The sequence below is a fragment of the Oncorhynchus tshawytscha genome, linkage group LG03, assembly GCF_018296145.1.
Source record: "Oncorhynchus tshawytscha isolate Ot180627B linkage group LG03, Otsh_v2.0, whole genome shotgun sequence".
Lineage (NCBI taxonomy): Eukaryota > Metazoa > Chordata > Actinopteri > Salmoniformes > Salmonidae > Oncorhynchus > Oncorhynchus tshawytscha.
The window spans coordinates 65,407,094-65,421,276 of NC_056431.1; the positions used below are offsets into that span (position 1 = coordinate 65,407,094).

At 45.1% G+C, this 14,183-nt stretch overlaps 1 protein-coding gene across 3 annotated transcripts; it reads right to left on the reverse strand.

Annotated features, from left to right (window-relative positions):
• Window positions 1–2,002: 2,002 nt before the first annotated feature.
• On the reverse strand, window positions 2,003–12,765 carry sik1 (salt-inducible kinase 1). 3 transcript variants are annotated; one of them, XM_042319836.1, is made up of 11 exons: window positions 12,473–12,765; window positions 11,623–11,822; window positions 11,311–11,427; window positions 9,004–9,067; window positions 8,461–8,622; window positions 7,569–7,693; window positions 7,309–7,432; window positions 6,527–6,753; window positions 4,062–4,782; window positions 3,724–3,919; window positions 2,003–3,609 (listed from the first exon to the last, which is right to left on the reverse strand). In XM_042319836.1, exons 2-11 carry the CDS (start codon window positions 11,773–11,775, stop codon window positions 3,093–3,095), a joined length of 2,406 nt encoding a protein of 801 aa, XP_042175770.1. In that variant the 5' UTR covers window positions 11,776–11,822; window positions 12,473–12,765; the 3' UTR covers window positions 2,003–3,092. The 3 variants fall into 3 exon arrangements, with proteins under 3 accessions (XP_042175770.1, XP_042175771.1, XP_042175772.1); XM_042319837.1 differs by having other exon boundaries at window positions 11,311–11,458; XM_042319838.1 differs by lacking the exon at window positions 11,311–11,427.
• Window positions 12,766–14,183: the final 1,418 nt, after the last annotated feature.

Genomic DNA, 14,183 nt, shown 5'->3' on the forward strand with positions numbered 1-14,183 from the left:
GTGGTGAGTGCAGTCAGCCAAAATGAAATGTCATTTAGAAATATTAACAATGCTTCTTTCAGAGAGAAATCTATCAAACAACATTTTAGCTTCAGGTTTCAAACACTTTTCCCCTTCAACGTGTTGTTCAAAATGAGACCACTTTACACATAAATAGGCCTAACACATAAACCCAAACATGCTGTGCACAACTCTATCTAGATACTGTACCTTTACCACCTACAGACAATTCATTGAAACAACTTTTCTATTTCTTAGAAAATACATAAACAAATACAGCCATGGTCCTGCATTAGCATCTAGTGGCAGAAGCAGCTTTCTCATAGCAGGAGCCACACAGAGTATGCCATGAAAGCACTAGCTAACATTTTGAGTCAACGCTATCACAGAGGAAAGTCTCTTACTCCACTGCTCTCTCTTTGGCTAATCTCGAGTTCTGCCATCATGCAGTAGCAGGCAACCATGTTGTCGATAGGGAAAGCACTGTGAAATGGTTTGGGTCCATTCTTCTAAACATATGCATTTCTATGTTCAACAAAAACCAGAAGCGTTCTACCACCTGCTCTACTCAGCTAGCTCCCTATGAAGGTCGGAAAACCTTGTACATTCATACAAACAGAAAAAACAACAAGAATCGAATGAACACCAGCAGGCAGTTACTGTAGTATCTTATGTCATCTCTCTGTCTCTCATTTCTTCTGCATTTCAATGTGAAATATTGCACTATAGTCCCAAAGTCTTTGTTCTGGCTGTGTGAAAGCACCACATCATGTAGCATACACGTAGTCCATATGAGGTGAAAAGTATAGTGGGTAAAGCTTTGTTATGGAAATGGTTGCACTCACTACTGTAAGTGGTTCTGGATAAGTGTGTACTAAATGACTCAAATGTAAATGTTTTCCCCTGATAGGGAATGACATCATGCTCATAGGTCTTCAGGGTCTTATGTTTTGACAATATTTACAAATTGAGACATATAAAATGACATAAATACAGAGGGAATATGAGTAGAAAGTAACCATACATGAGTAGAAATGATTAATTGAAAATCAACCTTTTTGTAAGGTGCACACACACATACACACGCATGCACACACTGCTTGCTAACAGCAGTACCTATTGTGCTTTAGTCACACAGCAAGTAATTTTTTCTTCTCTGGTGAAAGCAGTATAAGCTCAGCTAGAATCTCGCACAAACAAATCACAGTTTGTGAAATCACAATAACATTGTCTTCAAAGAAAGGTTGGAAGTTTAGAATAGTTATGATACTGCATGTTTGTAGGATGGCTACAAAATAGGCGAGGTCAGTACAGGTGCATCAAAGCGGGGACCGAGAGACTGAAAGGCCATCAAGGCCATCAGACTATTAAATAGCCATCACAAGCCGGCCTCCACCAGTACCCTGTCCTGAACTTAGTCACTGTCACTAGCCAGCTACCACCCGGTTACTCAACCCTGCACCTTAGAAGATGCTACCCTATGTACACAAACATGGAACACTGGTCACTTTAAGAATATTTATATATCCCATTTTACCCACTTCATATGTATATACTGTATTCTAGTCAAGTCCATCCTATTCAACTATTGCTGTACATATATTATTCTATCCACGTATTCTTCAGATATACTACATATTCTATCTACATACTGTCCACAATGTCTATACATCCCATCACACATATGCGCTCATACATACAGTACCAGTCAACAGTTCGGACACACCTACTCATTCAAGGGTTGAGAGAATGCCAAGAGTGTGCAAAGATGTCATCAAGGTAAAGGGGGACTACGTTGAAGAATCTCAATTATAAAATATATTTTGATTTGTTTAACACTTTTTTGGTTACTACATGATTCCATATGTGTTATTTCATAGTTTTGATGTCTTCACTATTATTCTACAATGTAGAAAATAGTACAAAGAATGAAAAACCTTGGAATGAGTAGGTGTGTCCAAACTTTTGACTGGTACTATATGTATATATATATATGTATATATATATATGTGTGTATATATATATATATATATATAATTATTTATACTCCTGACTCCGACATTGTTCGTCTAAATATTACTATATTTCTAAATTCCATTCTTTTACTTTTAGATTTGTGTGTATTGTTGTGTATGGTTAGATATTACTGCACTGTTGGAGCTAGGAACACAAGCATTTCGCTACACCCACAATAACACCTGCTAAACATGTGTATGTGACCAATAAGTAATATCTTCTCCAAAAGACAAACAAAGTAAAAATAAAGAATTAACTTTGGTCTTTTCTAATTAAGTGAAAACAATAAGTAATAAGTAATTAAGGTCTATATACAGTGAGCCAAACTTGAAAAGTAACACAAAACAAAATCAGGAAGACTGGATCCTCCTGTTTTCAAACTTGATGAAAAAAATACAATTGAAATTGTTGAAATAGGTCTTAAATGATCTAGTATGGTATATTGATACCAGTCCTCGTTGGGGTTTCAAGACTAGTCCTTCACTCACCCCTCCACAGCGGGACAGGGGTGAGTTGGGGTCCCCATCAGGGACAAAGGAGAGGAACGGAGGTCCCCTGTTGTGTTGAGGGGGTCCCAGACCTTTATTGCTTCTCTGGGGGTTCGGATGAGACCTCAGAGCCGTCACTCCAGAGTTTGGTTATTGCTTAATTCTCAGCTTATGTGATCACACACAGACACACACAACTAGATGTGTGTTTGCATGTTGTTCAAGAGTGTAGATTTGTGACTTGCATCAGTTAAAAAAATCTATCTCCTCTTTGCTCAGTTTTTCTACCCAATTGTTCTTTTTTCACACTTTTAGAGGATCTGATCTGTTGTCATCTGCTCATCATCTGATGGTCTATGAGAAACTCCACGTCTCAAAGTTCTGTTCCCACTGTCAAAAAGCGCTTACCCTTCCTGTCCATCAGTGATGACATCACCAGGACATTTTGTCCTCTGGTTGTCATGCAGAACAATCACTCTGTTCCAATAAGAAGTTGTTGTTTTCTGCTTATCCTTTCTTTCCCTCCATTACTTCACCATCACACAGCTTCTCAGCTGCTGCTGTCCACCGCAGCCCAGCTCCTGCATCTCAGACTCTCTCCCGGAGGCTGAATCCAGACTCCACATCCCCTGCATAGGCATGAGGGGGAAGGGGCCCTTGGTGAAAGCCTGGGTCTGGTCCTGGGCTTGGTCCTGGGGGTTGGTCTGGGGGTGGACGTTGGTCTCGAGGTAGAGGCTGGGCTGCTGGCTTATGTGCAGTCGAGCCTCGAGGAGGTAAGCAGCAGTACCCACGGGGGAGAGAGAGGAAGAGGAGGAGCAGGAGGAGGAAGAGGAGCAGGAGGAAGAGGAGCCATAGGAGGGTGAAGATATCTCCAGAGGTTGCTGCCAGAAGGCATGCTGGAGAGCCAGGGGGCTCTGGTGGGAGGGCAGGGGGTGTTGGGGTTCCCCCTGGAGGAGGGAGGGGCGGGGGTGTCGAACAGGGTGGAGGGGGCGGCGAAGACTGAGGTGGGGGAGGGGGCTGCTGCTGGGACAGGAAGAACGGGGGATTCTGGGTAGGTGCTGGCCAAGGAGGCTGAGGTTGGGGCTTGTGCTGAATCTGGAGCATCCTGTAAACAGAGACAGAGAGGTGGGGTTAGAATGACACTTACGGTGACTACGTGTCTGTGATTGTATTTATGTGCAGGTGCGTGTGTAAGGTTGTGTGTGTGTCTCCCTCTTACCTTTGCTGGTGCAGAACTTCCTCCAGCATGCTGCGGTGTTCACTGATGGTGGGGCCTATTGATCCCCAGGTGCCACGGCTACTGCGGTCGGAGGTCGGAGGGCAGACCTGCCTCGCCAGACCTTTGATCTTATTCAGACCCAGAAGGCCTTTAGTGCGCGTGTTCTTTCTCAGCTGTTGGCGGAAGGCTTTCAGACCTGGGGAGGTGCACAGAGAGAGAGACAGGCAGACGATTGGTTAGATGATGATGTGACTGATACATTTCTCTGTAGTAATGATGATGATGAGGATGATGGGACTGATGCATACCTAATAGCTATAAACTGTCATCACCCATACCTTGTGTGAGGGAGGTGTCGGAGGCTCTGCGGCCCTCTTGGAAGCTGGCAGCCTGAGCCTGGGGGAGGAGGTGACAGGAGAGGGCCGGTGGGCTATCGGCGGGGACCAGTGCCCCAGGGTCAGTCCCAATGGCCAGCACGGCTGACAGGCCACCTACAGCGGGGTGCAGAGCGGGGTTGGGGGTGGACGAGGACCTCAGACAGCTGTCAGACGACGCACCATCGGAGGGGCTGACAATGATGCAGGGGGGGTTGCACTGGTGGAAGCGAGCAGAGACCTCGGCCAGGGTGTGTCGCCGGGAGGTGGTGGTGGGCAGGACGAGGGCCGAGCAGGTGTGTGTGACCTCCTCCTCCAGGTCGCGGGGCCGCACCTCCTCACTGATGCTGGTCTCCACCAGGCTGTTGGGGGAGATGGAGCGGTTACACAGCAGTCGGTTCAGACTGGCTTCCACCGGAAACACCACACGTTGGAACAATGCACCTTGGTCATATTCCATCTCCGCGTGCATGGGAGGGGTGCTCTTGCATTGAATGGGGTAGGCTGAAGGTCTGAAGCTGTCCTCCATGATGACCTCTGGGGTACCGGAGTCAGAGGTGCTCCTGGGTCTCTGGTTCCAGGGCCCACACTGACGGCTGAGCTGTTGGGCTCGGTGCTCCCTGATCCTCTCCAACAGTAAGTAGTAGATGGCTGAGAAGTGGTTGTAGCTGCTGCTCTGCAGAGACTGGGGCAGAACAGAAGGACATGTTAGTCAGCCATTTTGGTCCAAAGGGTGTCATAATATAAGGGGCTGTATTAGCCAGCTTTTCACTGTTCCTCCCCCTGTTTGTCTCTCTCACTCTCTCTACATATATTTCTCTCTCAGATAGGTCTGTACCCCGTCAGACTGCGTTCACCCAGACTGATCTCATGAGAGACTGCTGTTGGAGCTCATCTACTCACCGCTAACTGTGTCAGGCTTTAAAAGCAGATGCCAGTTATCCCCCTAATTCTCCCTACAAAATGAGTATTAAGTCCCCCAGGTGTACAGGGATCCAGGGTGTGTTTGACTGTGGTGCCTGCCTGGGAGGCAGCATAACATACCCTGCTCTACTGCCAGACATGACTAACTGTCTCAAAGCCCCACCACTTTCAACCCAGTACCCGACCCCACTACATCAGTCTTTACAGTGTACTCCAAATACTGTATTCCTGTGGTACTATGTGATCTGTACAACCCATAACCTATAACCTGTAACTTGTAACCCATAACCTATCACCTATAACCCATAACCATAACCTGTAACATATAACCCATAACCATAACCCATAACCTATAACCTATAACCCATAACCATAACCCGTAACCTATAACCTATAACCCATAACCCATAACCCATAACCTATAACCTGTAACCTATAACCTATAACCCATAACCTATAGCCTGTAACCTACAACCTATAACCTATAACCCATAACCCATAACACATAACCTATAACCTATAACCTGTAACCTATAACCTATAACCCATAACACATAACCTATAACCTATAACCCATAACACATAACCTATAACCCATAACCTATAACCTGTAACCTATAACCTATAACCCATAACCCATAACACATAACCTATAACCTGTAACCTATAACCTGTAACCTATAACCTGTAACCTATAACACATAACCTATAACACATAACCTATAACACATAACCTATAACCTGTAACCTATAACCTATAACCTATAACCCATAACACATAACCTATAACCTATAACCTATAACCTGTAACCTATAACCTATAACCCATAACCCATAACACATAACCTATAACCTATAACCTGTAACCTATAACCTATAACCCATAACACATAACCTATAACCTATAACCCATAACACATAACCTATAACCCATAACCTATAACCTGTAACCTATAACCTATAACCCATAACCCATAACACATAACCTATAACCTGTAACCTATAACACATAACCTATAACACATAACCTATAACCTGTAACCTATAACACATAACCTATAACACATAACCTATAACACATAACCTATAACCTGTAACCTATAACCCATAACCTATAACACATAACCTACAACACATAACCTATAACCTGTAACCTATAACCTATAACACATAACCTATAACCTGTAAACTATAACCCATAACCTATAACACATAACCTACAACACATAACCTATAACCTATAACCTGTTACACATAACCTATAACCTGTAACCTATAACCTATAACACATAACCTATAACCTGTAAACTATAACCCATAACCTATAACACATAACCTATAACCTGTAACCTACAACCCATAACCTATAACACATAACCTATAACCTATATAACGGCCCAGCTCCACTCACTCCTACCCTCCTCTAATCCTCCTTCTAGGACAATAACACCAATAAACCAATTAACCAATCAACCAATTAACACATCAACCAATGAGCCACTCACCTCAATGGTCCTCTGGCGGTCAATGCCCAGGGTTTGCATGATGCCCAGGACAGGCTCGCTGTAGTCCCCCAGGTTAGAGTTGTAGTCTGTGAGGGGAAGGGTCATGCTGAGGGTCTGGTGAAGAGCTGTGGGGTCAGCCAGCATCCAGCGGTGCTGCTTGATCTGGGCCACACTGATCCTCTTAGCTGGGTCTACCACCAGCATCCTACGGATCAGGTTCTCACAGTCTGCGGGGAATAAAGAGGGAGGAAGAGGGAGAAAGGAGGGAGGGAGAATGGAGGGAGAAGGGAGGGAGAGATAGGGAGGGCGGAAGAGATAGGGAGGGAGAAGGGAGGGAGAGATAGGGAGGGCGGAAGAGATAGGGAGGGAGAAGGGAGGTAGGGAGGGAGAAGGGAGGTAGGGAGGGCGGAAGAGATAGGGAGGGAGAAGGGAGGTAGGGAGGGCGGAAGAGATAGGGAGGGAGAAGGGAGGTAGGGAGGGCGGAAGGGAGGTAGGGAGGGCAGAAGAGATAGGGAGGGAGAAGGGAGGTAGGGAGGGCGGAAGAGATAGGGAGGGAGAAGGGAGGTAGGGAGGGCAGAAGAGATAGGGAGGGAGAAGGGAGGTAGGGAGGGCGGAAGAGATAGGGAGGGAGAAGGGAGGGCGATAGAAGGGAAAGCAAGGTCAGTCTGATGCTACAGCATATGCTTTTATATAATATAAACCAGTCATTTTATCAATCAATGTATCAGTCCAATCACACTATGAAATGTGTCACTGTGTGGTTGCCATGGTGTGATGGGTACCTTGAGACATGAAGAAGGGGATTCTGAAGCGCCCCTCTGTGACTCTCTGTCTGAGGGCAGGGAGGCTGGGCCCGTCGAACGGAAGGGAACCGCACACGAGAACGTACAGAACCACACCCAGACTCTTTAGAGGAGAGACACCAGGAGGAGAACGTCAACAAATGGCCTCTCCCTTTACTTCACTATTCATTGGTTTGACATGAAGATGGTAGAACTACGGTTCAAAACACATTGTGTACAGTTTCCCTGTCAGCCCTTACCCAGATATCCAACTGTGGCCCTTCGTACTCCTTCCCCTCGAACACCTCGGGTGCTGCGTAAGGGGGGCTGCCACACCACGTAGACAGGGGCTCGCCTGCGTTGTAGAAGTTACCGAATCCAAAGTCTGAACGGGAAGGAGAAAGAGATTGGTTAGTTTGTGAAACTCGTGGTTGTTTGAGTCCTGTATTCCCTGCTGGCTACAGAGTTTTTTTCTTGTTGATATTGCGTAATGTTAATCACATAATGACAGATGAAAGGCCAGATAGCATCTGAGCTAATATCACCCTGGGCTCTGACACAGAGCTCTGATTGTCCTGCCACAATGAGGCACTGAGGTTGACCCGCTGGGCACTGTCTTGCTTTCTGGCAGTGTGTGTGTGTTTGTTTGTGTGTGTTTACTGAATACAGATTGTCACCCTGGCTCTCTGTGGCATCAGATCAGGCCTGCTATGACCATGCTATTTCACCCTAAAGAACCTTCTAGTTCTTGGCAGTTGGCAATTCATTAGCACTCAGACCCAGTAACAATCTTTTAATTACAGTGATGCAGGTCTTCTCTTCAGTAGAGAGATTAAGAAGTCTGGGAATCATGTAGAGAACCATAAAGGATAGAGGGGAGTCTGCTATTTATTATCTCCCAGACAGACTCACAGCCAGTTTGATGTTCATGTTATCTCCCAGACAGACTCACGGCCAGTTTGATGTTCATGTTATCTCTCAGACAGACTCACGGCCAGTTTGATGTTCGTGTTATCTCCCAGACAGACTCACGGCCAGTTTGATGTTCATGTTATCTCTCAGACAGACTCACGGCCAGTTTGATGTTCATGTTATCTCTCAGACAGACTCACGGCCAGTTTGATGTTCGTGTTATCTCCCAGACAGACTCACCAGCCAGTTTGATGTTCATGTTGGCATCCAGCAGTAGATTCTCAGTTTTGAGGTCTCTGTGAACGATGTGGTGTCTATGGCAGTAATCCACTGCCGTCAGAATCTGCCCGAACTTCTTCTGTGCCTCATCCTCGCTCATGCGCCCGTTTGAGGTCAAGTAGTCTGGAGGACAAGAGAGAGAGATAGAGAGAGAGAGAGAGAAAGAGAGAGAGAAAGAGAGAGAGGGGGGGCGTTTTAGACTCAGATGCCTAAACCATTTATACATCCTGGGTGAGGGAGGAACTTCATATCTATTTTACCCCTTTTATTACCTAAAAAGGTACTGCACAACCAGTGGAGGCTGCTGAGGGGAGGACGGCTCATAATAACATCTGGAATGGAGTCAATGGACTGGTATCAAACGTATGGAAACCACGTCTTCGATGTGTTTGATACCATTCCATTGACTCTAGTCCAGCCATTATTATGAGCCGTCCTCCCCTCAGCAGCCTCCACTGTGCCCAACACAGGTTACAACAAAGGGATATTTTATTTGATCCTCACCGAACATCTCTCCATTTTTGGCGTATTCTGTCACAATGTACAGCATATCTTTAGTCTCCATTACCTAAGAGAAACACAAAGAGAGACATAGAGGAGAAGTTAGCTAAAAGTATACACACACAAACATACTGTGATGGCGTGAGGAGAGAGAACTTTTCACTCTGTGAGTGTTTTAGCAGAGCCAGGACTGAGCACTGGGGACATTTTCTGGCAACCTTCATTTTCCTCTGACCACACTACCCCCTTCCTGTTCCATAACTCCTGTCACACACACACACTGGGCATGCTGACTTTCCATGATATGAACTGTTGCATAACAGAGATGACAGGCACTTCCTGTATGCTCTTTATTTATAGGACACGAACACGATACGAACATGAGTCCACACAGGCAAATACACACACAACAGTTCAAACCCGTGTTCCCACTAAACTGTGTTGTCTGTCAACAGTTGTTGTTGTTGGGAATGTTGTGTCACTACCACTTCTTAGGAATGAAAGCCTGATTAACATCACTGCCAGGACTCAATAAACCAAAACCTAACGCTAGCTAAGTCACGAATCAACAACAATGGCAGTCATTTCATAACCTCGTTTAATTTCCAAACCAGTTTCTCTTTCATTTTTCGAACTGCGTGAGAGACAGAGAGGTCCTGGGCAGCCGTAATGGTTAGGGATACACAGACGCTCCACATAGTCTCTAGTCTTCGTCTGAGAGAGATGAGCACCACTCTTTGTCCCTCTCACCCTAGAGGTGCTGCTGATGTCATACAGGCTTCCAGGGAAGTGGTCTGGCACGTTAAGGGCCCCTCATACTGGCCCCTTGAAGAGTGGTGTGTGGGGGAGTGTGTGAATGAGAGAGAAAAAGAAAGAAAGAAAAAGAAAGAGAAAGAAAGAAAGAAAGAAAGAAAGAAAGAAAGAAAGAAAGAAAGAAAGAAAGAAAGAAAGAAAGAGAAATAGACAACAGGCTGTGGTCATCTCCAGAAGTACAGGGGAAAAAAGTGTCATTTTGTTCACAAAAGAGCATTCAGTATCTAAAGGTCAGCATATCTAAAGGTCGAGGTTCAACACTTTAGTGTTATTTTGGAGGTTTTTTTTTTGGTGGTGGTGGATCAGCTTTAATATTGCAAATAGATTGTGGCTTTTTTCAATGTAATTGTCGGCCTCATTTCCAATCCCCCACTGTTTGTTAGTGTAACAGAAGGATAAGAGGGAGAGGATGTGACCTCCGGATCACAAGGTTGCCTTTACTGCACTTACACCTCCCCTCAGTGGGCAGTGGGCAGATGAGGGGGGTAACCCAGCTCAGAGCCATTAGTCATCCAGTGACTCCTCTTAAGTGAGAAGTTTCCCTGGCTGTCGAGAGCACAGCAGCACTGTCAGATCTGACCATTACTGTGAGCCCTGATTGGAAATGCTGATTAGCTTTAGGAGGACTATCCCTCAGTACTAATTTGCTCACAGTGGTGGCTCGTCCTCTGGAAGACATATGACACATCAGGCTTTCCTGTCCAACTCAAAGTGTGTGTGTGTGTGTGTGTGCGTGTGTGTGTGTGTGTGTGTGTGTGTGTGTGTGTGTGTGGGAGGGGCCTTCTAATAAGATCTTTCCCCAGGATTTCGGGTGTGGAAGGGAACACAATTTCGCAACCTCAGCAGTCACCCTCTCAAATCCCTCAGCAGTCACCCTCTTAAATCCCTCTGCAGTCACCCTCTTAAATCCCTCAGCAGTCACCCTCTTAAATCCCTCAGCAGTCACCCTCTTAAATCCCTCAGCAGTCACCCTCTTAAATCCCTCAGCAGTCACCCTCTTAAATCCCTCAGCAGTCACCCTCTTAAATCCCTCAGCAGTCACCCTCTTAAATCCGGACATCCAGTAATCCTCAAAACCAGCAAGTCAGCACAGAACTGAACAAAGGTCAGAAAACTGCTGATTGAAAAAAGATGTGTGTGTGTATACACCCAGATGTACCATAACACAAACAGTGAAACGTTCCTTTCCATTTCAGCCATACATTTCATCTCTTCCAAGCCACCACACGTCCATCCCTACTCCTTATCCTTTAAGTTAAATAAAGGTCAAATAAAAAACATTTACAAATAATAGGCCCTCTACCTCTCCTGTTTACTGTGCATGTGTTATTCGTCCCCGGCACCCACTCAGCTCTTGTGTCTCTCTGTGGACACATATCCAAACACACAGCCCAGTCACTCAGCAATATCCATGATGGATAGTGTGTCAGTCAACACACCTAAAATAACAGACCCCCCCACAGTGGAAGAGTGGATCATCATAGAGACAACACACACCTGGTAGAGTTTGATGATATGGGGGTGGTTAAGCAGCTTCATTATCTGGACCTCCCTGTAGATCTTCTCTAGGTTGGATGGGTTTAGTCTTGTCTTGTCAATGATCTTTATGGCCACCTGGCAGTGGACAACCAACCAACACAGCAAACTGTAAACACACGATAAGGTCTACTATATCCAGGACAAATGCACTGTGAGAGGCTGATATGATTCTACCAAATGTTTTTGTTCTTTTCAGATGTGTCCGTGTGATTTAGAAATGAATAAAATATGACATGGAACCATTGGTAAGGAAAGATTTGGGATGCTGACCTGTGTTTTGGTGACTTTGTGCCTTGCCAGTTTGACCACGGCAAAGTTTCCTTTCCCGAGCGTGCTGATGATCTCATAGAAGCCGACTTGGAGAGGCCTTCCCTGGGTATGGTTGGGCTGGGCCCCCTGGCTGCTCTCCGTCATGATCACCATGATGATTATTATATTCCAAAGGATAGGATACAAATTGTGTGTAGTACCTGCGTTACAAAAGTACAAATTTGAAATATCGAAATGCGCATTCGCCTATGATTAATGGCATTGTTTTATATTTTATTGTAGGCCTATTATTAGTGTGTTATCATTTGTTAGGTCTAATGTATTACATTATCAATGTATTATTATCATTATTGATGATAACGTTATAATTATAATCATTAGGCTACACATTTAACTAGGCGTAGTTCTTCCACAATTAATATTAAAAAACGCAAAGATTCTGAATTAACGTTGCCATTGCATCATCATGCACAAAATAATTCAAGATAGAGCACATCATTTCATGTCTGTCAAATCTTCAAGTTTGCACTAAATTGAATTACTGCTCTAACCATATATTAATTCTATTAAATACGGCTTTTGAAGCGCTGGCGTCATACTAAACATGCCCAAATATGAAAAGTCTATGCTTAATAGACATGTAGACATTTATAACATAACACACAATACAGAATTGTTAAGTGTTAAGAAAATGGCAATGGCAGCTCGGCGCACACAGGCTGCCCGAGTAAAACAAATAAAAACGGTCTCAATAAATAAATAAAACATTATTATATATGTCCATTATAGATCCACTTTGAAAATCAAACCAGATTTTACAAAGAATCATAAGAGCATTGCCGTGTCTTACCTTATTGGATGTAGGTGCACCAGCTCCTCTCACAGTTTAATCGGTTGTTACAGACAGCTATACAAGTCATTCTATAAGGATAATAGTTGCAGTAAATATGAGAAAAGTATAATGAAAAACAGCATTTCACTTTTTTATTTTCCTTCTTTTAAAGAAATATCTACATAAATGTACACTGAAGTGTAAACTAAAGTGTGCCAGCCGTATCAGTTAGAACTATTTACAGGTTGATTTGGCCGGTCACAACCCCGGCTACCGCACTGTTCGGTCTGCCTGTGCGCTCCTGTGGAATGCAGACAGCCACAGTGTTCATGGGAAACTCCTCCTCTCTCGCTGCTATAGGCTAACAAATTGATACCCACCTCATTAACGTCACACTCGCGTCAGAACTTCGAGCAAAGCACAAGCCTGGGCGCAAGCGCAAGGCAGAGGTTGCCAGGCAACCGTGCGGCTCGGCGCGCGGTGACGCGAGTGCTGATGGAGAGGTTGCTTGGAGATGGGGACGATGACGTCAGTCCCGGAGATGTGTCACCACGTGATGTTTCCTCCCAAGCTGTTGTTGTATAGCGGAGCTCGAGCTTGGGCTCGCTCATCGCTGCTGGAAAGCATTTGCGTGTGTGCGCTCCCTCGACTTTCAGTTGACTTTCGTCTCCTTACTTTGGGAGAAAAAGTGAAATTGGAAATGGTTCTGAGTAATTATGAACCTTTTAAACTGGTTATACATGGCATGTTTTCAAACTTTTTGTATTAAGTGCACACATCATTCTATATTATACCACATAGCTTGCAAAACTGTGTAGTCAACATGCACTTGTTTTATAATGTAGGCAAGATTGCAGATTTGGAGCTGGGTTGCTGTTGGATGCATGCATGCTTTTCCTTGTGGTCATTCACTGCATTTGACCCTGAAAATCACCAGAACCTCCACTTGGACCTCTGTATTACTCACATGGGAGAGAGTATGGTTTAATAGAGGAGGAGTGTAGAGAACATAAGAGAGGAGTGAGAGAGGGAGGGAAGGAGAGAGAAGCTAAGAGATAAGTAGAGGGGGAGGGAAGGAGAGAGAAGCTAAGAGATAAGTAGAGGGGGAGGGAAGGAGAGAGAAGCTAAGAGATAAGTAGAGGGGGAGGGAAGGAGAGAGAAGCTAAGAGATAAGTAGAGGGGGAGGGAAGGAGAGAGAAGCTAAGAGATAAGTAGAGGGGAGGGAAGGAGAGAGAAGCTAAGAGATAAGTAGAGGGGGAGGGAAGGAGAGAGAAGCTAAGAGATAAGTAGAGGGGGAGGGAAGGAGAGAGAAGCTAAGAGATAAGTAGAGAGGGGGAGGGAAGGAGAGAGAAGCTAAGAGATAAGTAGAGGGGGAGGGAAGGAGAGAGAAGCTAAGAGATAAGTAGAGGGGGAGGGAAGGAGAGAGAAGCTAAGAGATAAGTAGAGGGGGAGGGAAGGAGAGAGAAGCTAAGAGATAAGTAGAGGGGGAGGGAAGGAGAGAGAAGCTAAGAGATAAGTAGAGGGGGAGGGAAGGAGAGAGAATAAGAAAGAAGTAGCCTAGAGGGAGCTGGGAGAGGGGGAGGGAAGGAGAGAAAGGAGGCGAGAGAGCCGAGCAGAGAGATTGGGGAAGGTGAGAGGGGGGACTGAGTGGAAAGGTACTCTGCATTTGGTGGGCTGCATTCAAACACACACTCACACTTTTTCAATCCAGTCAGCCAGATGAGAGAAA